Source organism: Cetorhinus maximus, chromosome 4 (genome assembly GCF_964194155.1).
Source record: "Cetorhinus maximus chromosome 4, sCetMax3.hap1.1, whole genome shotgun sequence".
Classification (NCBI taxonomy): domain Eukaryota; kingdom Metazoa; phylum Chordata; class Chondrichthyes; order Lamniformes; family Cetorhinidae; genus Cetorhinus; species Cetorhinus maximus.
The window spans coordinates 95,148,780-95,175,921 of NC_135882.1; the positions used below are offsets into that span (position 1 = coordinate 95,148,780).

At 40.2% G+C, this 27,142-nt stretch overlaps 1 protein-coding gene across 2 annotated transcripts in view; it reads left to right on the plus strand.

The window, feature by feature from the left end:
- The window catches only part of rb1cc1 (RB1-inducible coiled-coil 1), a 195,511-nt gene that overhangs the window by 40,753 nt on the left and 127,616 nt on the right, over positions 1 to 27,142 (plus strand). For both annotated transcript variants that reach the window (XM_078540524.1, XM_078540525.1), the window contains exons 6-12: positions 7,172 to 7,613; positions 8,240 to 8,410; positions 13,657 to 13,841; positions 20,193 to 20,379; positions 20,476 to 20,557; positions 21,697 to 21,761; positions 23,648 to 23,751. In XM_078540524.1, coding sequence (XP_078396650.1) covers positions 7,172 to 7,613; positions 8,240 to 8,410; positions 13,657 to 13,841; positions 20,193 to 20,379; positions 20,476 to 20,557; positions 21,697 to 21,761; positions 23,648 to 23,751 — 1,236 coding nt within the window. The remainder of the gene's footprint in view (positions 1 to 7,171; positions 7,614 to 8,239; positions 8,411 to 13,656; positions 13,842 to 20,192; positions 20,380 to 20,475; positions 20,558 to 21,696; positions 21,762 to 23,647; positions 23,752 to 27,142) is intronic.

Here is a 27,142-nt window from a genome sequence, read left to right on the forward strand (position 1 = left end):
TTCAGCTATAGTTTTTCCTGCCAACCTTTTGCTCCCGTCTATCTGGAACAGTTCTGTTCTTGTCCCATTGAAATTGGCTCTTCCCCCAGTTAATTGTTCTTACTCTGTCCTTTCCATTGTCCTTTTCTGTGTCATGATACAATGACCACTGTCTCCTAAATGTTCCCCCACTGACACTTGATCTACTTGGTCCATCTCATTTCCAAGAACCAGGTCTAGCAGTGCCTCCTTTTTGGACTAAACACATAGTGCTATAGAAAATTCTCCTCAACACACTCTAGGAACTCTTGCCCCTCTCTGCCCTCTACACTACCATTATCCCAGTCTATATTTGGGTAATTAAAGTCCCCCATTTTAACTACCCTATAATGTATGTTCGTCCCTGTAATTTCCCTGCAGGTTTGTCCCTCTACATCCTTCCCACTAGTCGGTGGCCTATAGACTACACTGAGCAATGCAATTGTACCCTAGCTCTAGCCAAATTGATTCTATCCTTGAACCCTCTGGGACATCGTCTTTTGCCAGCACTGCAATTCTCTCCTTAATCAACACAGCCACCTCTCCTCTATTTCTTCCTGCCTTATCTTTCCTGAACACCTTGTACCCAGGAATATTTAACACCCAGTCCTGCCCTTCCTTTAGCCAGGTCTCGGTTATCGCTTCAACACCATAATTCCGCATGGCAATCTGCACCTGCAGCTCACCAGTCTTATTTACTATACTCCGTGCATTCATGTACATGCAGAATAACCCTGATTTAGACATCATTACTTTCTCCCTTACTGTGACTCTGCCCTTTGACTCCAATTTATTCAGCCCACATCTGTTCTTATCCCATTAAAATTGGCTTTCCCCAGTTAATTTTTGTCACTCTGGACTGTTCTTTTGTCCTTTTCCATAGTGTGCTTAAAAGTTATGATACAATGATCACTGTCCCCCAAATGATCCTGTATTGACCCTTGATCTACTTGGCCCACTTGATTTCCAAGAACCAGGTCTAGCAGTGCCTCATTCCTCATTGGTCTGGAAACATACTACTGACGAAAATTGTCCTGAACACACTGTAGGAACTCATGCCCCTCTCTGCCCTTTACCATACTACTATCCCAGTCTATATTTGGATAATTAAAGTCCCCCTTTATAAGCACTGTGCAATCTTTGCACCTCTTTGTGATTTCTTTGCAAATTTATTCCTCTACATCCACTACATACATACACTGTTTGGCAGTCTATAGACTACACCGAGCAATGTAATTGCACATTTTTTGTTCCTTGCTTCTAGCCAAATAGATTCTGTCTTTTACTTCTCTGGGACCTCTCTCTTTCACTGTAATGCTCTCAATTAATACCGCCACCCCTCCTTTTTTTCCTTTCCTGCCTTTCTTGAACACCTTTTAGCCAGGGAAATTTTACACCCAGTCCAACCCTTCTTTGAGTCAGGTCTCCTCTGTAATAGCCAACACATTGTATTTCTATATGGCAATCTGCGCCTGTAACTCACCAATCTTATTTACCAGACTCCGTGTATTCATATACATGCATACGTACATACATGCACAATAACCCTGATTTAGACACTATTATTTTCTCCTTTACTCTGATCCCACCTATCAACTTACTATTCTCTACTTTAGTGCTATCTGTCACTCCCAGTATTCTGTACACCTTGGTATTCCTCCCTGATATTATCTCCTGGCGCACAGACCTCTGCCGTGTTGGTTTGAACCCTCCCCCCTGTGTTCAGGTGCAACCTGTCCTTCTTGCACAAGTTTCATCTCCCCCAGGGCAGGTCCCAGTGTTTCAAGAATCTAAAGCCCTCCCTCCTGCAACATCTTTCAAGCCACGCATTCATCTGTCTTCTCCTATTTCTGCACTCACTAGTGCATGGCACTGGGAGTAATCGGAGATTACTACTTTTGATGTCCTGCTTGCTAATTTTCTACCTAGCTCCCCAAATTCATACTACAGGACCACAATCCTCTTTCTACCTATGTCATTGGTACAGATGTGGGTGACTTTTGACTGTTCATCCCCACCTTCCCCCCCCCCCCCCCCCCCCACAAACTCAGGGTGCTCTGCAGCCGCTCAGTGATATCCTTGACCCTGGCATCAAGGAGGCAACACACCATCCTGGATTCATGTCTGCGGCCAAAGAAACTCCTATCTAACTATCCCTAACTATCGAATTTAACCCCTATTAAATCACCTATCACTATTGTTCTTGCAGACTTTCTTGTACCCCCCCCCTCTAACAGCTGAGCCACCTGTGGTGCCGTGGACTTTGCTCTGGCTGCACTCCCCAGATGAACCACCACACTCATCAGTATTCAGCACTGAAAACTGATTGGAGAGTGGGATGCACTCAGGGGATTCCTGCCTGTTCCTTTTTGGCTGCCTGGTGGTCTTCTATTCCCCTTCTCCCTGCATACTCTTAAACTGCGGAGTAACCACATCTATAAACATGCTATCCATGTAGCTCTCGGCCTCACGGATACACTACAGTGACACCAACTGCTGCTCAAATTCCAAAACCCAGAGCTAAAGTTGCTACAACTGACGACACTTCCTGCACAACTGGTTATCCAGGACATGGGAAGCATCCTGGAGTTCCCACATCGCACAGGATGCGCACTCCACCAGGTTGTAGCAGCCCTGCCATTTCTCTATTTATTAAATAATTGCCTTGTTACTGCAAATACACCTTACCAATACTAGTAAAGGTTTACTAACACAAATAAAGCTTAGTACTATTAATCAACCTTACAATACTGATAAATCCTAGTAATACTTAGTACACTTTACTAGTGGTACTAAACCTTGAGGATAAAAGATAAGACTTAACAGCTACTCACTTGTTATGAGTAGTTAATATTTTTAACATTTTTAAAACTCCGTTGTTTAGACTCAGTCCCTATGTATCGATGTCATGGTTCCCTTTTTTCCCAAATCAGGGTGCTCCTGAATTCTCTGCCTTCCTCCCTCTTGGAAGGTAAGTGCTCTAGGCCTCGCTCCTTGGTCTTTATTTATCTGCTTCCGGCTGAGTATTTCCTACAGGTCCGCCTGCCTCCTAGCAGGTAACTGCACTCGGCCTTGCTCCTCAATCACTGCCTTTAAGAAAGGAGACAGTTTGAACTGTAGCAACTACAGGAGCTTAGCATTGCTGTCAACTGTTGGCAAAGTCCTAGGTAGGTTACTTCTTAATCGCCTCTCATTAATTGTAGAGGAGGTCCTTCAGAGTTCCAGTGTGGCTTCTGATATGCCAGCATGATCTTCACAGCCTGCCAACTTTAGGAAAAGTGCAGTGAGAAGAATATCCTTTTGTACATGGCAGTTTGATTTGAAGAAAGTCCCTTGGAAAGTGCTACAGGGGTACTCAGCTAAGTTCACAGACATCTTCCATCTTCATCACAGACCCCTTTACCTGTCAAAACGGGTGTGCCATTACACTAACACTATTCCCAATCTTGCTTGCTGGCAGATTCCCCCAGGTGTGTTAATAACCATCACACTGATAGTAAACTTTTCAATATCAACCACCTGATGTCAAAGTCAAGACAACCACATCTGTTATAGAAAAACAAAATACTGCTGATCCTGGAAATTTGAAGTAAAATAGATTTTTAAATTATTTTTTCATGGACTGTGGTCATCAATGGCAAGGCCAACATTTGTTGCTCATCCCTAATTTCCCTTGAAGGTCGTGATGAGGCACCTTCTTGAACTGCGGTGCAGGTATACCCACAGTTAGGAAGAGGGGGGCAGGATTTTGACCCACTGAGAGTGAAGGAACAGTGATATAGTTCCAAGCCCAAGATGTTGTGTGGCTTGAAGTAGAGCCTGCAGGTGTTTCCATGCATCTGCTGCCTTTATCCTTCTAAGGTGGTAGAGGTTGTGCGTTTGGAAGATGCTGTTGAAGGAGTCTCAATGAGTTGCTGCAGTACACCTTGTATGTGATATATACTGCTGCTGTTGTGCATTGGTAGTGGAGGAAGTGAATGTTTTGAGTGATAATTGATCAAGCAGACTGCTTTGTCCTGGTTGGTGTCAAGCTTTTGAGTGTTGCTGTTGTTGGAGTGTTGCTGGTCCAGCATTTGGAAAAGAATGTTCAAATGATACCTGCAGAAACCATGACTATATTGGTGCAGGAGTAGATTGGCTAATACTCCAATAATTATCCCTTTATTACACTCAACTAAAGAATATTATGCATCAATGTGATGGAATTTCACCTTGCAAATTACACCATGTTCATCCAGCACTGTTGTGGTTCTTGAAACTGGAGCAATGAACATCATCATCATGATGACACTTTCTGAGTATCAAACTTGGTGGCAGCAGAAGGAATGAAGTTAAATAACCATTTAAGTGGTTTATAAAATGTTCATTTATGTGTTCACAACACACAAGGAATCTTTTTTACATCCAGAATAGTTTTAAATGGATAACGCTTACATTAAGTATTTACTAGTTCTGTCTCCTTAGGTGGAATTATTATTCATTGAAATTGGTCTCCCAGATATATTCTTTCTATTTGAACCTGTTTAATTTAAAATGCGTTTTCATTAAAATTCCTAAATTTCTTTCTCTGAAGTCCACTCTCAAATTAACCGTCTCCCACAACTTGAACTCTCTTTTTTCATTAGAGGCTAGTTTGCCTGGCTCCGCCTATGCGGTTCACCATTCAACACAGGATTACTTTCCCCTGCCCTTTAGGTTTACATTCTCCTGACTGTATGCTTCTATGACAGCTGCTTTTTAGGAAGTGAAGGCCTCAAATTACCCTATGTCCATGTCACTCCACAACAAATCCACTTGTTTGCTACCACCTGTTAAGTGAAATTTTCAATATTTTCTTTGGCTTCTGTTTTTCACGTGGCCCTCTACAAACTTCCTTCACCAAAAAACACTTTTATCTTGAAATAAAGAGCTCCCTGTAAGAAAATACAATGACCTTAAATGAACAGACCATGGAGGTAGCTAGATATCCCATCACGCTCCAGACTCTAGGAAATGGCTTATGAATCTTGGGGTGAAGCACTGTCTTTATGTCAAAGACATATACACACTCAATTCAGTTGTGAATGTGCTATGAATTGTCTTGTTGGACTATAAGTCAGAGCGCTGCATGCTGAATTGCATGTTTATGGACTTTTACAGTAAACATTATCGAAGAGTGTCTCAGACTACTCCTTAAAGGAAATTTCACTCCATACAACCTGGCAGATTGTATCAAACAGCATGTCCCAGCTGCTGTTCTCAACTGGCAAAGTATAGGCAGTACCCAACCAGTCCGTGCTTGCAAAACTCAAAACACAGCGCCCAACATTAAATGTGATTCCGCGATTGGACAGCATTTGCTAAATTATCCTCGGCATGCTAAGAATTACACTGACAGCTTAATTTAAGATTGTCAGCTGGGCTCATAGTGTGGCACATTTGCGTGTACTGGAAGCTACATATATTAATACACAGGGCCCTGTTCTTTGCAGACAGAGAGAACATTTACATACATTGCGTCTGTTTCAACTCAGCAAAATTTGGCAGCCATTCACTGACTCATACCTCAGGGCAATGCCTTGACCAATCATGGTCAAGCTGCCAGGTTTAAATTTCAGACAATGCGTGGCAGTTAACTGGCAGTCACCCTCAGTGTTGCATTCTCCATGGCAATGCCTCTACCAATCAGAGCCCATTTGCCAACCGATCAGCACTCTCTCCACATACAGTATAAATTGTTGCTTTCCCCTTATATTAGTATTTTTGCAAAGTGCCCTGATGAGTGCAAAATGAAAAGCTTTGATATACCTCTCTTTTTCAGCAATACTTTTTTTTTAGCTCCACCATCTTCCCGCTCCAAAAATTTTCAATTAGATTTTAACACAATGGTGGCTATCACTTTTTAATTTAATAATAGCAAATAAACCTGTAATGCTGTAATTACTCATTGTCCCACACTCTCTTAACAGCAGAGGCATTATCATTAGCAGGAGAACAATATAATTTGTATATTTGGATAGGCAGTTTCTGTTTTATATGTGAACATAGGAAAGTATAATGGAAATATGAATAGGGAAGAATCTGCATGATAGGTTGAAATCATGTCAGTGTAGCCTGGCTCCATTATGCTTTAGCCCTTGAACCTGGCTCACCTGAAAAGCACACTTGGTTTTGATTCCTCATTTGTAGTGCTATAGGAGATTGACTAGCAATATACTTGCTTCGTCATGATTTTGTAATGCTTTCTCATGTCTAAGTGAGTGATGCCTGGTCATAAGCAATACTACCATAATCTAATGATAACTATTCATGTTTACTATAATGGTTAGATTTTAAACACTAGGTGGCACTGCTACCCCTTCCAACTTGTATCTCTAGGCTGCCTTCAATTCACACTGAGCCTCCACAATTCTTGTAGTTGAAATCTTTCTCTGTCTCTCAATGTGAGGTCCAGCCTTTTGTACCCCCCGATTGGTTTTTGGTCTCCTGACCCAGATCTCTGGTCCCCCCTTGCTGTCTTCCTCATAAGTTGCTCCTATAGGGCCTGCTGATTTTTTTATTTTGGCTTGACCTAAAGCATTTCAATTTAATGCACTGTTTGCAGCATATGCTACAATTTAAAGGTCACCTACTATTTAAGAAACCTGTGCTTAAAAGTAGTTGTTCATCAGTGTATGTAGGTTAACTTGCATGTATTATTTGCTTGTATTGTAATATAGCAACAGTTCCTAAAGAAATTAAATATTTTGTACAGAGAGTTTGATATACTTAAAGCTGAAGTGGTTTTAGAAATCAGGTTGAGATTTTTTTTAAGCAAAAAAACTGACATTAACAGGAATTTATTTTAAAGTAATTTTGCATCAGTTTTTTCAACTCTTCAAAAGAAAGGCATTTGTGCAATTGAATTACCATTGGAGCAGTTTTGCTGCTTCCATTCTTGCTCAAGAATATTCTCCCAAATGCAAAGCAGAGTTCTGGCCCAGCAGATTGTCCTGTACAGTTTTGTGGAAACTTTGCTTTTACAGTCATGGGAGGGCAGAAGAAGTGGCTCATCTCTCTATTCAGAGACTCAATGCTGAATCTTTATCACCAGGAAATGTCTCAAGCTTCTGGGTGATGGACTGTTCAATTATTTCATATTGTACTAATACATTATTTTATGTTATGAATTAAGCCTAGGCACAGCAGTCTCAGTAATGGCTAAGATACCACTGTTGGAGTGCCTGACCAGACACAGTTACCGAGAATGTCAGGAAAGACTGAAATTACCTACAGAAAAAGAAAGCACAGAGAAAGAAAGCACAGAAGAAGAAACTGAAGATGAGAGATCCAGCAGTTCGGTACTTTGTTCTGTTAAACTTGCAGTTAACAGGAAATCACCCTCTAGTTCTATATCATTTGGACATTCTGTGCAGAATAGTGTTATTCAACAGGAAGAAAAGGACAACGAGACCAGTGAAGAAAGAGCTCAGAAGACTGCAGCAGAAGATGAATTTAAAGAAGAAATGGATGACCAAGATTTCTTCAATGTCTCCTTATTGGACTGGATTAATGTACAAGATAGACCAAATGATGTGGAATCGTTGGTCAGGAAATGCTTTGATTCAATGAACCGAGTAAGTTTTCGAGAATTCAAATTCAAGATGTTTGGTCAAATATTTGGCTAATCCAGGATTTTGAAAATAAACAAAGGCACCATTTTTCATATAATAGTTACCCGAGAGTTTTTTTAATAGTTTTTGTTGTTTAAAATTTAGAAGTTTCAATTTCATAATAGAACTTTTTCATTCAACAGATTCAAACTTCTGGTTTCTAGTCCAGTGCATTTCTCAAAACTTAAACCAAACTATAAAATTACAGCATTTACTTGTGATATCCAATAGTAAATTTAGTCAATACTTTTATTGAATAGAAAAATAATTTGAGATGGTACGTGTTCTAAAGGGGGACGATTTCAGCAATTTGACAAAGCTCAACCTAAAATGGATTAATGTATGAATTTGAATATGTTAGAGTATGGGTTTGAATGGTATGTTTTTCAATACAGGTATTTGTTTTTCACAGTTATCTCACTATAGCAGATTTGTAAACCAATGAAAAGCTTTAATCTAATCAAAGACATTCATCAGTTGCTGACAAGTTAAACATACACCCTCTACTCCTCATGCAATGTAAGAGAAAATATCGTTAATCATTTCTGGACAGTAATTTATACACCCTCATACCTTTTTTTTGCTTTCAGCTTGATCCAGAAATTCTTCAGCCGTTTTTGACAGACTGTCGTGAAACAATTGCCAAACTTGATAATCAGAACATGAAGGCAATTAAGGGACTCGAGGACCGACTATATGCCCTGGATCAAATGATAGCCAGCTGTAACAGACTGGTGAATGAACAAAAAGAATTAGCTCAGGTAAATTTCCATCACAAAACGTAGGCCACTGCTGGATGACATGTGTGGTGTATTTCAAGGCTGTGAGACACTAAGGGGTTCAGATGTTGTTGTGAAGCTTGAGCTATTTATTGATGTAATTTTAACTGAAATGTATATCTGTCAGACACATCCCTAACTAGGTCTGTGTAATGTATAAGAAATATTATGACTCAGATTTTAACTTGTGGCATACTACATTCAGGAGTCTCTGATAGTACATGGGAAACATGGAAGTAAGTGCCAGATGTCTGTCAGTAGTGTTTTGATTCAGTTAACGCGCTATGATCTTGCTTCCGGGTTTCCCATCCAGTCAGTGTCATTGGACATGATGTGGACTCGTATGACACAATCTCAGCTCCAGTATTTAAAGGAGTTTGTAGTTTGAACCAAAGAGAGAATGTGCCAGAATGGAGTCCATGTGGCAAAGGCTGAGCCTTGTTTCAGTGACACCTCCCTGCATGCGCAGCTGGGGTTGTGAGGAGGCTGAGAGTGATACACTTCCCTAACGATGGGAGGAAGAAACCTATAGTGAACACCAAAAGGTGTGGTTGGAGGTAGCAGGGGAGGTCAGCAGCAGAAGTGTGGTTCCATGCTGCTGGATTCAATTCAAAGTGCTTGAAGGACCTAATCAATTTAGGAAAAATTAGTACAGTGACACTTTTAAATATATATCAGGAAAAGCAAGGGCCCAACGCTGACCCCTGGGGAATTCCACTATAAACCTTCCTCCAGGTCGAAAAGCATCCATTAACCGCTATTCTGTTTCCTGTCACTCTGCCAATTTCATATCGCTGTTGCTACTGCCCATTTATTCCACAAGCTATAACTTTATTCACAAGCATGTTGTTTGGCACTATATCAAATGCCTTTTGGAAGCCCATGTCACATCAATAACATTGCCCTCATCAACCTTCTTTGTTACCTCTTCAAAAAACTCCCAAGTTAGTTGAACACTATTTTCCTTTAAGAAAAGCCAGCCCGGATTTGTTAACCTGCATTTGTCCATGTGACTCTTTGACAATTCTCGTAGAAACAATAATTCGGGTCAAACACATTTTCTCCTTCATCAGATCATGCTTAGCCTGCCAAATCAATTTATGATTTTCTAAGTTATCCCTTCCTTAGTAAAGAGTTCTAACATTTTCCCAATGATATATCTGGCCTGTAGTTTACTGCTTTCTCTCTTCCTCCCTTACACTCAGCCATGTTGACTTGATTGCAGCAGCAAGTGAATATGACCAGTTTCATTATGATGATTTGCAGTATACTCTTCTCGTGTCTGGGCTAGCCTTTGCCTTTTATCTCTTACGTGGCATTGATGCATGTAGAAACACTAAATGGAGGCCACTGATGGCAACTCTTCAGAGGAGTTGAGTCCTTCTGAAGATGTACCTTTGTAGGAATCATTCAGACCAGCTCAGATACTCTTTTTTTTCAGTGGGACCACTGAGGCAGATAGTTGGGTTTTCTGCTGGGGTTAGCTGGTGATTTACACAGTTCAATTGAGCGATAACCGATAGGAGAGATATAGGCAGTAGTAGAGAGTCTAGGTTGGAAGACATGATCCTTGCCAAGCTTTGCTCAGCTGAACACATTTGATGTACCTTTGTCATTGAAGAGGACAGTCATTGAGTAGCAACAGTCAGAGTGCGATGCATTGATAGACCTTCACGGTGGCACTTCATGATTGCAAGAAGATTTGAGAGTCTACCTCATGCAAGAGGAGGGGGTGTGGGGATGATGTCAAAGGCTGTTCAAATGATATGCTATTTCCATGGATAGAATGGTCAGTGCTGTGAACTGTCATATTTAAATTAAATGAGTCTTCAACACGATGGTATAGATTCCGTATGCCATCTTAAATGAGCAGAACAACGAGAGAACAGGCCATCCTCGACTGGGTATTGTGTAAGGAGAAAGGAATAATTGGCAATCTAGTTGTGGGAGGCCCTTTGGGGATGAGCGACCATAATATGATAGAAGTCTTCATCAAGATGGAGAGTGACGTAGTTGATTCTGAGACTTGGGTCCTGAATCTTAATAAAGGAAACTACGATGGAATGAGGCGCGAGTTGGTTATGATGGATTGGGAAACATTACTTAAAGGGACAACGGTGGATAGGCAATGGCAAACATTCAAAGAGCGCATGGGTGAACTGCAAGAATTATTTATTCCTGTCTGGCGCAAAAGTAAAACAGGAAAGGTGGCCAAACCATGGCTCACAAGGGAAATTAGAGAGAGTATTAGATGCAAGGAAGAAGCATACAAATTAGCCAGAAAAAACAACAGACCTGAGGATTGGGAGCAGTTTAGAATTCAGCAAAGGAGGACCAAGGGATTGATTAAGAAAGGGAAAATAGAGTACAAGAGTAAGCTTGCAGGGAACATAAAAACTGACTGTAATAGTTTCTATAAGTATGTGAAGAGAAAAAGATTGGTGAAGACAAATGTAGGTCCCTTACAGTCAGAAACGAGGGAATTTATAATGGGGAATAAAGAAATGGCTGACCAACTAAATAGATACTTTGGTTCTGTTTTCACAAAGGAGGGCACAAATAACATACCAGAAATGTTGGGGAACACAGGGTTTAGTGAGAGGGAGGAACTGAAAGAAATCAGTTTTAGTAGGTAAATGGTGTTGGGGAAATTGATGGGATTGAAGGCCGATAAATCCCCGGGGCCAGTTAATCTACATCCCAGAGTACTTAAGGAAGTGGTCCTAGAACTAGTGGATGCATTGGTGGTCATCTTCCGAGATTCTATAGACTCTGGAACAGTTCCTACAGATTGGAGGGTAGCTAATGTAACCCCACTATTTAAAAAGGGTGGCAGAGAGAAAACAGGGAATTATAGACCAGTCAGCCTGACGCCGGTAGTGGGGAAAATTGCAGAGTCCATTACAGAAGATTTAATAGCTGAGCACGTGGAAAACAGTGGCAGAATCGGACAGAGTCAGCATGGATTTATGAAAGGGAAATCATGCTTGATAAATCTACTGGAATTTTTTGAGGATGTAACTAGTAGAGTTGATGAGGGAGGAGCCAGTGGATGTGGTTTATTTGGACTTTCAGAAGGCTTTCAACAAAGTCCCACTTAAGAGATTGGTGTGTAAAATTAAAGCGCATGGGATTGGGGGTAGTGAATTGCGATGGATAGAAAACTGGTTGGCAGACAGGAACTAAAGAGTGGGAATAAACAGGTCTTTTTCCGAATGGCAGGCAGTGACTAGTGGGGTAGCGCAGGGATCGGTGCTGAGACCCCAGTTATTCACAATATATATTAATGATTTAGATGAGGGAATTAAATGTAATATCTCCAAATTTGCCAATGAGACAAAGCTGGGTGGGAGGATGAGCTGTGAGGAGGATGCAGAGATGCTTCAGTGTGATTTGGACAAGCTGAGTGAGTGGGCAAATGCATGGCAGATGCAGTATAACGTGGATAAATGTAAGGTTATCCATTTTGGTAGCAAAAACAGGAAGGCAGATTATTATCTGAATGGCTATAAATTGAGAGAGGGGAATGTGCAACGAGACCTGGGTATCCTTGTACACCAGTCGCTGAAGGTAAGCATGCAGGTGCAACAGGCGGTAAAGAAGGCAAATGATATGTTGGCCTTCATAGCCAGCGGATTCGAGTACAGGAACAGGGATGTCTTGCTGCAATTATACAGGGCCTTGGTGAGACCACACCTGGAATATTGTGTGCAGTTTTAGTCTCCGTATCTGAGGAAGGATGTACTTGCTATAGAGGGTGTGCAGCGAAGGTTTAACTGACTGATTCCTGGGATGGCGGGACTGACATATGAGGAGAGATTGAGTTGATTAGGATTATATTCGCCGGAGTTCAGAAGAATGAGGGGGGATCTCATAGAAACCTATAAAATTCTAACAGGACTAGACAGGGTAGATGCAGGAAGGATGTTCCCGATGTTGGGGGAGTCCAGAACCAGGGGTCACAGTCTGAGGATATTGGGTAGACCATTTAGGACGTAGATGAGGAGAAATTTCTTCACCCAGAGAGTGGTGAGCCTGTGGAATTCGTTACCACAGAAAGTAGTTGAGACCAAAACATTGTATGTTTTCGCTCTTGGGGCGAAAGGGATCAAAGGGTATGGGGAGAAAGCGGGAGCAGGCTATTGAGTTGGATGATCAGCCATGATCATAATGATGGCAGAGCAGGCTCGAAGGGCCGAATGGCCTACTGCTCCTAGTTTCTATGGTTACACATTGTGGTATTGGAATGCAGTTCTACTGCAGTGAGCCCAATGTGCCTCACTGAAGCAGTTTTGAGATGCTAGGTCTGTTCTGAAGATATATAATTTAACATAGTGGTAGTATCGTGCAGTGTGGTAGATGGTGTCCTCAGTGTGAAGACATGACATGGTTTTTCCAAGGACTTGTGTAATGGTAACTCCTACCAATACTGGATAGGTACATCTGAAACAGGTTGTCTGGTGAGAACTAATTAAAGTTACTTTTTCCCTTGTTGGTTGTCTCACCACCTGTTGCATGCTCAGTCCGGCAGCTGTGCCCTTCAGGACTCAGCCAGCTTGGGCAAAAATGGTGCTACCGAGCCATTCCTGGTGATGGAAATTGAAGTCTCCCACCCCGATTACGTTGCGTGTCCTTTTTCGCCCCAGTGCTTCTTCCAAGTGCCCGTTATGTGAGTTAATGGGATCTAGAGTTACTGTTAAATATAAACGGCTGTCCTTGATTTCTTGTTGAACTGTGGATAGAGTTTAATCAAATAATTTCTTTGGATGACAATTTTTGTATCCTAGAGCAGATATACTGATGACTTAAAGGTGTTTTGATTTCTTCCTCTTCTAGCCATTTTAAATTGGAACCAGCAATTTTCCATGAGCCACTCATTTCCATATACAACCTGTGGACGTTTATTTTTCTGACAATTTTGTGGTGTCTGTGTGTCACAATTAACATAAACATCAGTAAATGTGTTTCTTTACAGTACATAAGCACTCCGAATCTGCCCCAAGTCGGCCAAAAACTAAGCAAAAAAATTAACCAGTTCAAGGAAATAAATATATTTTAGAATACATGCTTTGGGAACACTGCTTCATGCAGATTTTAAGTTGCTGAAATGATGTGAATCTATGATAGTGTTCAGTGGATTATCGAAACTTTTGAAGTGTTTCTGTACTGCTTAAAAAAATTTAATGGATGTGAGTTTTGCATAATCAGCATTTGTTTTATACCAACAGGGATTTTTAGCTAATCAGAAGAGAGCTGAAAACCTGAAAGACCCATCTGTTCTTCCTGATTTATGCCTGAGTCATGCAAATCAGTTAATGATTATGTTAACAAACCACAAGAAACTGCTGGATATTAAACAGAAATGTACCACTGCTAAGCAGGAACTTGCAAACAACTTGCAAGTCAGATTGAAGTAAGTTTGATCATGCTTGAGTTTTATCAGACTCTGGAAAGGAAATATCATTACCAGTCTCTCACGATAAAGAAGGAACTAATATTTATTTCAAAATTTATTTACTAGAGTGTGAGACTTTTTCTTAGTTTTGAATTCTTTTTAAGTGAAATGTCTACATTTATGGAGATAAATAATTTCAATTTCCTTGCAGATTTAGAATTCAATTTATAGGCAGAGCTGCAGATAAATTGAAACCCTCCCATGCTACAAAATGTACTATGCTAAAACATACTAAATATACTGTGCGTATACTCTCCTGAGGCACTGTGGTAGCAGGAATTGATGGTCCATCTTTTGAACTGTATAAAGAGCTTTATAAGCTGTCTCTAAATTGTTCCCCAGCACCATATTTATGCTGTTAACACCATCTTCATTATTTTTGGATCCATTCTTAAATTCTTCTTAGTTTGAAATAGGGGACATTTAATCTTCAGGCATCAGCACTGGAAATTTCAAAACAACGCTAATGCTAGTTTGTGTATCAGCACTATCTGATTGTTACGTATTTCATTTTAACATTTAAACTGCAATGTACAACAATGTTTAGATGACAATAGCAATGGTTTCAGAGAGCAAAAATAGTTAACTTTGTGTGTGTGTTTGTATGTGTGTGTATGTATAGAGAGAGAATCTAACCATCACCCCTTGGCGATCAATGGCATTACCATCGCTGAATCCCACACTATCAACATCCTGGGGGTTACCTTTGACCAGAAACGGAACTGGACTAGCCATATAAATACTGTGGCTACAAGAGCAGGTCAGAGGCTAGGAATCCTGTGGCAAGTAATTCACCTCCTAACTCCCCAAAGCCTGTCCACCACCTATCAGGAGTGTGATGGAACACTCTCACTTTCTGGATGAGTGCAGCTCCAACAACACTCAAGAAGCTTGACACCATCCAGGACAAAGCCAGCCTGCTTGATTGGCGTCATAACCACAAACATTCACTCATGCCATGCACAGTGGCAGCATTGTGTACCATGTGCAAGATGCTGCAGGAACTCACCACGCCTCCTTAGACAGCACCTTCCAAGCCCATGTTCACTACCATCTTGAAGGACGAGGGCAGCAGACATATGGGAACACCACCATCTGGAAGTTACCTTCCAAGCCACTCACCATCTTGACTTTGAACTGCATTGCTATTCCTTCACTGTTGCTGGACCTCCGTTCTTAACAGCACTGTGGGTATACCTGCACCACATGTTTCTGCAGTGGTTCAAGAAGGCAGCTCACCGCCACCTTCTCAAGGGCAGTTAGGGATGGGCAATAAATGCTGGCCTAGCCACTGACATCCACATCCCATGAATGAATAAAAAAATATATATATAAAAATATGCACTTTCCTGGCTGCCTCCCATAATCCTCAACTCCCTTATCTATCTAACTCGGCCTTGAATAAATTCAGTGACCCAGCCACCACTGCTTTCTGGGGAAAAGAATTCCACCTGCGAGTGACCCTCTATTTATATAAGTTGTGAATAGTTGAGGTCTAAGCACTGATCCCTGTGGCAGTCCATGGCCAATCCGAAAACCGATTTATCCCTACACACTGTTTCTTGTTAGCTAACCAATTCTTTCTCTGTGCTAATATGTTACCATCCCCCCTGCTCCTCAAAAACTGTGCTCTTATCATGTGTAATAATCTTTGCTGTGGTACCCTATCAAATGCCTTTTGGAAATCAAGGTACACCATGTCTGCAGGTTCCCCTTCATACACGTTGCTTGTTTCTTTCTAAAAAAACTCTAATAAATTAGTTAAACACCATTTTCATTTCACAAAACCATGCTGACTCAGCCTGATTCCATTATGATTTTCTAAGTATCTCACTATAACCTCAATGTAGATTCTAGCAATTTCCCTACACAGATGTTAGGCTGATTGGCTTGTAGTTTCCTGCTTGTTTTCTGTCTCCTTTCTTGAATAAAGGTGTTATATTCGCTAATTTCCAATCCACTAGGACCCTTCTAGAATCTAAGGAATTTTGGAAGATGATAACCAATGTCTCTACTATCTCTGCAGCTGCTTTCTTTTAAGACCCTAGGATGCAGACCATCAGGCCCTGTGAACTTGTCAGACTTTAGGTCTAATAGTTTTCCAGCATTTTTCCTGGTAACGGTGATTCTTTTAAGTTCCTCCCTCCCCTTAACCCCTTGATTTTCAAGTGTTTTTGGGAGGTTTTCTGAGTGAAGATTGACACAAAATGTCTGTTCAACGCTTTCACCATTTCTTGTTTTCCATTATGAATTCCCCAGATACACACTGTACAGGACCAATACTAGCTTTAGTTACTCTATTTTTCCTATTTAAATACTTACAGAAATTCTTACTGTCTGCCTTTATATTACTAGCTAGCTTTCTCTCATATTCTACTTTCTCCTTTTTTACTTATTCTTTGGGCAGATTTTAAGATATAGCAATCTTCTGACCTACCATGAATCTTTGCAAATTTGTGTTTCTTTCAATTTGTTATAAATCTTAACTTCCTTATTCAGCCATGGATGATGCATCCTTTTCAAAGCGTTTCTTTCTCACTAGGGGAAACCTTTAAGAGTTAATATCTCCTTAAAAGTTCTGCCACAGCATTCCTATTGTCCTCCCTTTTAACACAGTTTCCCAGTTCACTTTAACCAGCTCTGACTTCATATCTTTATGGTTACCTTTATTTAGTTTTAAAACACCAGTCTTAGACCCACACTCCACCCTCCTTCAAACTGAAAGTGGTATTCTACCATGTTATGAGCGCTGTCACTTAGAGGCTCCTTTACTATGAGGTTATTGATTAATCCTGTGTCGTTGCACATTACCTGGCCTAGTATATCCTGCTAACTTCTTGTCTCTAGAATGTACTGCTCTAAGAAATTGTCTCAAATACTCTTTAGGAACTCATTTTCCAGGCCACCTTTGCCAATCTGATTTGCCGAATCAACATGTATATTAAAGCCATCCATGATTATTGCAGTAACTTTCTTCCACATCTCGTTTCTTCCTGTATACTCTGTCCTACAGTGTAACTGCTGTTGGGGCCTATACTCCTTCCAGTGACCTTTTACCTTTCCTATTTATAACCTCTACCCAAACTGATTCTACATCTTGCCCCTTCAAGCTAAGGTCATCTGTCACTACTGTACTAATGTCATCCTTAATTAACAGAGCTACTCACCACCTATTCCTAGCTTCCTACCTTTTTGAAATGTCAAATACCCTTCAATATTCAGGTCCCAGCCTTGGTAATCCTGCAACCATGTTTTCGTGATGGCTATCAGGTAATTCATAGTTATTTCTATCTGTGTTAATAATTCATTCATTTTGTTACAAATGCTGCGCACATTCAAATACAGAGCCTTTAGCGCTTTCTTTTTACCATTTGCAATCTCTGGCCTTATCTGCTGGTGCACTGAGAGGTTTGTACACTCTGTCCTTTCCTGTAACACTCTGGTTATCATTACCCAAATTGCTACACTGCTCTCTTACCTCGTTGTTTCCATTTGATTTGCCACACTTCCTCTCACATGATCCTTTCTACCCACCTATTTAGTTTAAAGCCCTCTCTACCACCCTTGTTACAAGACTCACCAGAACACCTTTCGCAACACATTTCAAGTGAAGACCGTCCCAGTGAAACTTTCCCCAGGACTGGTGCCAGTGCCCCACGAATCGAAACTCATTTTTCCCACACCAGTCTTTGAGCCATGCTTTCAAGTCTCTAATCTTATTTACCCTATGTCAACTTGCATGTGGCTCAAGTAATAATCCAGAGGTTGTTACCTTTTGAGGTTCTGCTTTTTAATTTAGCCTCTAGCTGCTTGTGCTCCTTATGTAGAAACTCTTTCCTAGTCTTGTCTGTGTCATTGGTACCCACCTGGACCGCAACAACTGGATCCAGCCCCTCCCACTGAAAGTTTCTCTCTAGTCCTGATCAAATGTCCTGAATCATGTCACTGGGCAGATAACACAGCTTTCTGGACTCTTGCTCTCAGCTGCAGAGAATTATCTTTCCCCCTGACTATACTACCTCCTCCTACCACTACAGTCCTATTTACTCCCCTATAAATACAATAGAATGGTTACAGCACACAAAGAGGCCATTTGGCCTGATGTGCCCACATCTGCTCTCTACAGCAGCCCCTAGCTGGAGCCATATAATTTGTATGGTGAGTATTGGCACAAGAAGAAATCTTGGAAAATCCCTAGGGTACAAAGCATGCACAAAAGTCTTTGGGGATATGGAACTAAGGACCACTGATCTTTCAAAGAGCTAACAGGCCTCCTGCTGGGCACTTAAGTGTCCATGATTCCATGATTGAATGGACATGTATGTTTAGGTTTTGAGGTTTTCTCTGCAGAAGACAAAAAAGCTGTTTTGTGGTTTTAGTGTTGAATGCATTCCATTATACTTTGACACATTGCACACAGAGCAGTGGTTATCTTCAACTGTTAAAAAGTTTGCAGTGGCATGTAATATTGTGTACTTTTTAGTTGTATTGATGGGTGGAATTGTGTGTGTTAAATTATTGTAGTTTAGCAATACCTGGCTGGCATTGAATTTTGTAGATGCTGACTGGCATCCAGAGCAGGAAAGGATTCCATCAATTAAAGGAAATGAAGCAGTTGGACAGGTCTGTTGCAAGAACGTAATAGCCTTTTGTGTGAAACTTTCGTTAAAGAGTCTTTTGGAAGTCAGGGTATATCACCTCACATGGCTTGGTATAGTTCTCTTGGGTTGTCGTCACATTCTCAAAATAGTTGAAGATTAGACAGGTAGGATCTTCCCTGTCTGAATCCCTGCTCACTGCTGGTGAGTAGGCAGGTGTACAAATTGTTCTTGAGTTTATTCCTGATAATTGATTCCATTATGCGGCATGGAATGGAAATGAGACCAGTAGGTCAGTAACTGCCTGTATCTGTTTTGTCACCCTTTTTGAATGTGAGCACCATATTAGACTGGGGGTACAAGAAGATCAGAAACAGTGTTTGGTGAGCCTCTAATTATGATCGGTGCTTCACAAATCTCCTGTCTTTTTGAATGCTGAGATAATTACCATATAACTCTGGATTTGTTTGAGCACAATTATCCTGTTTAGAAATTCCTTCTATAGATAATATGCATTATGAGGCCATGAGGCTGCTAATTATAGTAGCTTTTTAAGTTGCTGCCATTTGGTTGAAAAGAATTGAAAATCGCACCAATTTGGGCTCAGTATAGAGCAAGAGAGATACTTGATTGCAGCACATTTCTTCAGTATACTTGATTCAGTGATTTTCTTTGTTAGATTCACTAGTTGTGTATAGATTATTCCTTCATGTGAAGACTATTATAGCTTCATGTGCTTAATGGCTACTGTATAAAGAATACTTTATAAAGAATACAGACTTGAATTGTAAAATAGTTTTTTAAATCTATAGCTTATTTGTAAATATATTTATTTCCTACAAATTCACTTTAAGAAGTGCTTTCAGATATTTTAGCGTGATGTTTTATTTGATAATTTGCTATCAAAATGAAGGTGAGGCTAAAAGCACTTTTTTTATTTATATGCAAGTAGTACAGGAATTGCAGGTGAGGGCAGATGTGGGATTAAATGCTGAAATCTAAAGATTGCTGTCAGAAATCAGTTTTGCTGTAGCAAGATTGTGTTTTTAAAAAGATTACCTGCCTCTCCAGTAAAAAGCATTGAATGGCTGTGAAGTTGATGTATTTGTGTGATACCTGGACTAAACTCGCCACAAAAAGTCCCAAGTCCTGTCCATTTCAGTCCATGTACCCTTTTAATGACATAAGTATTAATTATTATCAGCTAATCTCTGAAAATTAGCCATCACAAGTCTGAAACCCTATTCCTTCAGGTTTTAATTGCTGAAAATTTCTTTTAAATGTAAACATTTTCTGTTTCATCCTCCTCCTCCAATCTCTCTCCCCCCACCCCCAAATTAATATTTTTGTACTACTTTGACTTATACATCTTCCTTGGTCCTTGTGCTGTTAATTTCAGTCTTTTGGTCTGATTGGTTAAAGACATGCATAGTTGTTTCCTGTCTACCAAGGTCCCAGAAGCTCTGTTTCTCTTGATGTGACATTATCATCTCACATTTTCAGCAATTTGCCAAGGAAAGGATTTTAAAATTCAAACATGCAAGGTTCACTTCCTGGCGCAAATTATGTCCCATTATTTATGATAAAATAGTTACATTTGTCAGAATACCACTGTAGAAGCTTTCGGTAGATTTTACCGTCGTTACAAACTTTCCACCTGTTTCGAAATTGCATAGTGATTTTAGCGCTGATTGTTTTGTGTCTTTGTTAGGTGGTGCTGTTATGTGATGCTTCATGCAGATCAGAATGGTGAAAAACTCCAGGCTTTGCTACGGCTTCTGACAGAATTGCAGGAGAGAGTCCGGATTGTTGAGGCACTTAGCACTGTTCCGCAAATGTACTGCCTCGCTGTTGTTGAGGTAGTAAGGCGGAAAATGTTTACTAAACATTACAGGGAGGTATGTTAATCAATTCTGGTGTAAACCTCCATATAATATTACTATTCATGTACAAGATTTAAAAATAAACAAAATAATTCACTTTTTATTTTAAAGTGGGCCAGTGCTCTTGTAAAAGAGGGAAAGCAACTCTACGAAGCTGAGCGAGCAAAAAGGGAATCATTTGGAAAGCTGTTTAGTAAGTTATTTTCTCCATTACCCAGGTCCATTGCATGAAGACAAAATTGGAAGAATTAGTGGTCTGTACTTAACAAATTAGCAATTAGTTAATTATTATGCTTCTATTGTTTATATGAGACATCTGATTTTTCATTCATTTCATTTTCATTTTTTCACATTTTTTCTTAATTGTTACAATCGTTTATAATTTAATGAATATGATTTTATTGACATATTTCTGAATACAATTCATAAAAACTTTTTAATATGTTGCACTTGCCAAGTCGTATTTTTGGATTTTTCCAATGCGATTTGCAGATGTGTAGCAACATATCCCATGATGTTCAGAAGGAATGGATTGGACCTTTGAGTTTGTTGCTCTGCACTGGCTCCCAATTTGGCAATGTCTCAATTTGCAAAGTTCACACCCTTGTTTTTAAATACCTCCATCGCCTCACCCCTCTCTATCTTTAACCTTTTTCTAGTCTTGCAGCCTTCTAACGTCTCTATGCTCCTTCAATTCTGACCTTTTTTGCATTTCCGATTTTCATCAGACTACCACCACCACTGCTTCAGCTGTCCAAGCTCTGACTGTTTTCTTGCACATAAATTGAGCGTTTAATTATATACAAGTGGTATTAACTGAGGATTCACCTATGCTCCTATGAGCAGAACAAAACTATGGCTATTGGGTTTCAAGGTTCATTTTATAATGCTTGTCTCTGTAAATAAAACCTTATAGTGTGTAAAAGGTTAGGTTTCTATTCTATCCTTCACCACATGTCTATCTTGAATAGAACATTGACCTGTGGAATTTGCTTCCCATGCCTCTCTGCCTCTCCACTTTATGCCCACCTCATTTAAGATTCTACTTAAAGTCTATTTCTTTGACCAAAATTTTGCTTACCCTCCAATATCTTTCTATGAGTGCGCGCTCTCTCTCGCAACCCCCTCCTCGTGGTACAGTGACTAGTTCTTGCCCGACTACTCAGCAGAAACTATAATTGAAACAGAGGCTTGCCTGGTCTGGCTTGTTCATCAGTATCTTATCCCGCTTGGCTATTAGCGGATTGCTTTGCTCACTTTAATGTTTTTTGTAATTTTACGTAAATTTTCAAGTCTACCAATTGTATATTTATGAGCCTTCTCCTCCCACAGGAAGGTCATTTCTTAGAAATCGCTTGTTTAGAGGGCTTGACTCATGGCCGCCATCATCATTTTGTGTACGTATAAGTAACTTTTGTCTGAAGAATCAATGTATTAAATTTGTTTGAATATTTTAAATCATTGAGCTTCTGCAGTAAGGTTTGTTGCTTTTTTTAAGAAAATGTTTGAATCATAGGGCAGGGTTTTCCCTGTGGGGTTCTGAACCCTTTTGTGGGTCAGAAGCTCGCAGTGTGTGCTGAACAGTCACTCAGTGATCTTCCGTACAGTGGCCAATTAATGACTAGAGGGTAGGCTCACTTTCCAATTAACAATGATGGGCAGGCTCTGGAAGCTGGAGGATGAACCAGAGGCATCCAGCTTGAATGCAAGGTAAGTGAGGGAGAGGGCACTTCAAGTTGGAGGCACCCCCTCTCCCACTTCACCGATGTTGCAGATCCCTCTAGAGGGTGGCCTGTGATTGCTGCAGCAGCCTGGCAGGCAGGGAGGGCCTCTAGTCCTGCCTGGAGCACTGACCTCCCCGGTCTACTGTTGGGGAGTCTGCTTCCAAGCAGTTAAACTGGCCCCCGCTGCCTGTAAGCACCTGGAGGCCGACTGGAAAATCTGTTGGCCGCCTTTAACTGGTCCTAATAGGCCATTAACAACTTTTTTGACTACCTGCTGCATGCAGGTGGCTAATATGATCACCCACCCGTCCCTCCTCTGTGGCCTCCTCCCCCTGCCCAATCCTGCCTCTGTTTGGGATAGAACTGGGGAACTGGCACATAATCCATTGGCACTATTTTAGCACCCACCTACCACCAATCCTGGGCCTGGCAGGGTCTAAAAATCAAGTCCATCAGCCTCTGAGCATTCTTTGAGAGGTTATGGTTATTTAATGCAAAATTGCTAATGTATTTGAAAACTGATTTTTTTTCTCAGCTGCTTAAATCTTTATGAAAAGCTTTTGATTAGTAAAATGTTTCTGTTTATGGATTATTTCTGAGAATAAATGGAACTAAATATAACTCTGCTTCAGTCGTGAACCAAGGAATTGTGTATGTCCTGATCATGAGTATATGAGTTCAGTTGGTTTGCCAGTAAACATCAGTGAGACCACACTTGTATTTTAATCAGATCTGTTATAAAACAGCGGCTTTATTTCCTCTGACTTGGAGACTTTGTTCAGTCATGAAAATTCCTTCTAGCATAGTTGAGTTAGAAATCTTATTTCGGCAGCAATCGCAACAAGCAGCTATTTAATTGTCATGGGATCTATATAAATAGTTAACTGGTCATGTTTTATTGAGCGTAGTAGTTTAAATTCTCACTTCTGGTATGCTTCACAGTGTTGCCCGTCAGGACAAGACATCCCTCAGGCTGCAATTTCTTCTTAAATTACTCATATTAAATTAATACTGCTAAAATATATTATTTTATTATAGTATTGGTAATACTTAATTCTTTATAGTGTTTTTAATTCCACAAACTTTTTGCGGTATTGTGAACAAATGAGAGATTTCCCCTGTCGTTTGTGCACTATTTTCTAGCAAAGGAAAAATGAGGTTTCTGTATGTACACTTAATATGGATCATGGTCACCAGCATTTGAGCACCAATGATAGCATTAATGTAGGATAGTTAGCTCTTTATTGTAGGTAGTTGAAGGCACCAGCTAAAGCTAAAGTTTGAGATGACCTCTCCCTCTCATAAAAGTGTTGAATTGCCACCAGTTGGGTTACAATTTTTCGATTCATCTTTTGCCACAAAGTAGGAATTGTATGATGATGTAACTGCCTCCTGAAATATTATTTTCAAAGCATTAATTAAGACAATTCTAGTGAGATAGAAAATGCATACCAGCTCCTCCATCTAAACACAAATGAGAAACTATGAAATCAGCATCCATTACCTGTTAAGTATACTTTACAACAACAGCATTAAATTGTTGACTTTCATTGTTGCAGACATACAAGCCTCGAAAGTTTGACTTTGAGCTTCCTGATGTATCCTTAGCTGACCTGCAGTTTCTGCAGTCATGCTGTCCTTCAGAAGTTCAGCCTTTCCTCAGGTAACTTGCGCAGCTGAATGTTGCTTGAGTTTGTTTGTTATGGTTTTCCAAGGATATAAATTCACTTTATTAAAATTTGTTTTTAACTCAAAAAGACATTAAAAATACAGTCATTTTTTGGCGCTGGCTGAACTATGATTTTTTAATCTAGGACAAAAGAAAAACTGCAAAGCTTTCTTGGTGGCACGTGTCTGACTTATTTTTAATGTGTCCTAAAAAATAGAAATAAATAGAATTTCAAAATTACTTTTTGTTAAACTTATATTCCTAAGGCTGAAGATATATTATGTGAGAAAACCTGGTGAAGCCTTTTAAATGTCAACCTGGCTCCATTGAGAGTATTCTCCCACTGGAGCAGATGGTTGCATGCTGGAGCATCACAGCATGACTTGAGCTCATCATTTAGGCTGTTTCCAGTCAAGTACCGAGGAAGTGGCATACTAATGTTAGCGGCACCAAGCCTAGAACTGAAAAGGAATGATTCACCTGTGGAGCAATCTAGGTCTCGGGAATTACTTATTCAAAGTGCTACCTTGGTTTTTAACCACTTTGTATGGAAAAGTCAGTAGACTTTTACCCTTTTTATTAGATTTTGTCTTTTTTGGAATAATATTGAAATACATTAAATATGCTGACCTTAGGAGTAACGTGCCATGGTATAGCCAAGCTTCCTTGGCGCTATTCATGCATAACCTTTCTTTACTGAAAAAGTTAAATTTTGAATTGTTCAGTGGCCCATGTATTCCTTTTTTTAAAAGGATTCATTAACTTACTTTAAAAAGTTTCATTTTTCATCACACCTGTGGACTGATTATTTTTCATTTTGTTTAGCCTCCATATGCAAATAGAAAATTATGATATACAATGATAAATCAGCTTTCTATACTGGGCAAAATTTTGATTTTATTTCAATGCTACTGAATATGCCCTCCGTAATTCCAATCATCGGAAACCAGGACAAAGTTTTGTCTTTTAAGTCCTATGTATTGCTTTTACTTATTTTGAATAGCACCCTGATTAATTGATACTCAGCAACTCAAGGTTGTTGCAGGATGTACAAAACAGGATGCTAGGCCTTTTGTTCATGCAAAGTTTATTAGAATATGAAGTGTTTTGCTACAGCTCTCTTTAAAAATAAATAAATTAGAACAAACGGGACATGAAAATTCTTAAAGGATCCAAGGAAAGAGCAGGAAAATGGAACAAGGGTAGATCAGTCCAGTATGGAATTAGCACAGAAATATGATGGACTAAATATTATTTGAAATTTTTTTGTGTTTAAATGAACTGCCCTTTCTTTCTTGAGGAACATGTATTGCAGTCCTTTATTGAAGGCAATCGTATTACAATGAGTGACACCTCATTCCTTAATAAGTAATTTCTTATAGGGCAGAACTTAATTTCTGCCACTGGGAGCGGGCTGAAGGCTGTGGGGCCATATAACCGGGTGGGAATGTGCAGAGTGGTGAAACTGTTGCCTTCCCTACTCCCCCTAATTAAGTTGGGCGGTGAAGATTGAGGATGGCCATCATGTCTGGAGGCCATTTGAGAGCCTTAAGTGGCCAATTGAAAGTATTCTGCCAGTGGTAGGGGGAGTGGGCAGTATGCCATTTGGGGAGGCTGTTAGGTATACTCTGGCAGTCTCTCTGCAGGCTCAGGATGGGGAGGAGAAGCATTGATCAGGCATCCTGTGCCCCATGAGAGCCCATCAGGCAACAAGGGCCATCTCTGCTGAAAGTGACCCCTGCCTTCCACCACAACCCCCTAGCTGGGGCCTATCTGAGACTCTGGCGAGCCCACAACACTCGCCTGTGTTCTGTCTTCATGGCTGCTGCTCTGGGACCTGTTGAAGTCCCAAGTGTGGCTTCCACTTCTGCTGGTACTGTTGGGACTAAAAAGCTGACTGTACTTTGGCCTGATCTTCACCTTTAAAGACATGGGAACCCCAAATGTGGGCTGTTAATGCCTGATTGACATTTAATCCTGTTGAGGCTCTTGGGCATAGTTGCGGTAGGGTTGCCACTGGCTTTTTGACTGATGGACAAGGCCACCACTGCGACGATTAAATTCAGCCCATATTTTGATATTTAGTACGAGAACACACAGTGGTAACACTTTGTGTGACTAAGGCACCAATGTGGTCACAAGTGGATCATTCTGTGATGAACGAGTGCTAACATCTGTTTGTGGCAGGTATTGCTCTAATACATCCTGGCTTCAAAATTGCCCAAGTTGTCTACTTATCATAGCACTTGGGGCTACAGTAAACTATATTAATCAGCACTGTTCAAATTTCTTCATGTTAACCGGCACTTTTGATTAACTGGCATCAACCATTCCTGGAGCATGCCGGATAACAAAAATTTCACTAATTTGTTTTGTATTTAAATGTGCTTGAATAGTGTATGTTAATTGGCTTCTACATTGCCTTCGTTTTTATGCTGTGATCATCGTTGATTTTCAACATCATAAATTCCTGCCTCTGTTTCTCTGTTCAGGTGTACTTAGAACTTATCATGTACATAGAACTTACAGCACTGAAACAGGCCATTTAGCCCATCTTATCCAGACCGGTGCTTTGATGCTCCATACTAGCCTGCTTCTAATCTGATTATGTTATGACCCAGCATCTGTTAAAGCTGAGTTATTTATAAGTCCCAGAGGGAAACTTTAAACAGCTGTCATAACCTATATTTTTAAGTGGTATGTTTGAGATGCAGCCCTAAATTCAGGAATCAGATCACCAGTTCTCAAAGTTTTTATATCAAACTACATGAGACATTTATTAATTTGCACAAGTTAAGTATATACACATGGCTACAAATTACTATCATTAACTTTAACAAGTTCTCAAACTAATCTTCATTAAGGCAACAGCAACCCATAGGCTTCAAGCAGACACCAGGCAAAGCATTTTCACCTGACAAATTCAAAATTAGATTCCTTTCACTTTGGTCCCTTTGCAGACACAGTGGTAGGCTTATAGACTTTGATGTTACGTTGCCCCTGCCCTCCACACACGAAACTGCTATCTGTTATACCTAACACATCTCATTGAATGTAAATTCTCATTGTATCACTAGCCCCTCTGAACTCCCCCTCTTTGAACAATAAAACCCCTTTCATAGTACCAATTTTATTAATATAAACATTGCTTGGTCTCTGCTGGCTAGGTGCCAGATTTCACTCCCCTCTATTCAACAAAACACAAATGCACTCTACCTTACTGTTATCTCAAAACTAGAATACATCAAAGCACCCAGACTAGCTGTCTTTAATCCAGTTAAGACACACAGACACACCCATAGACCAAACCTCTATTTAAAAAAAAGAATTCCAATAACGGCACTAAGATTGGAGGAGTTGCAGATAGTGAAGAGGATTGTCAAAG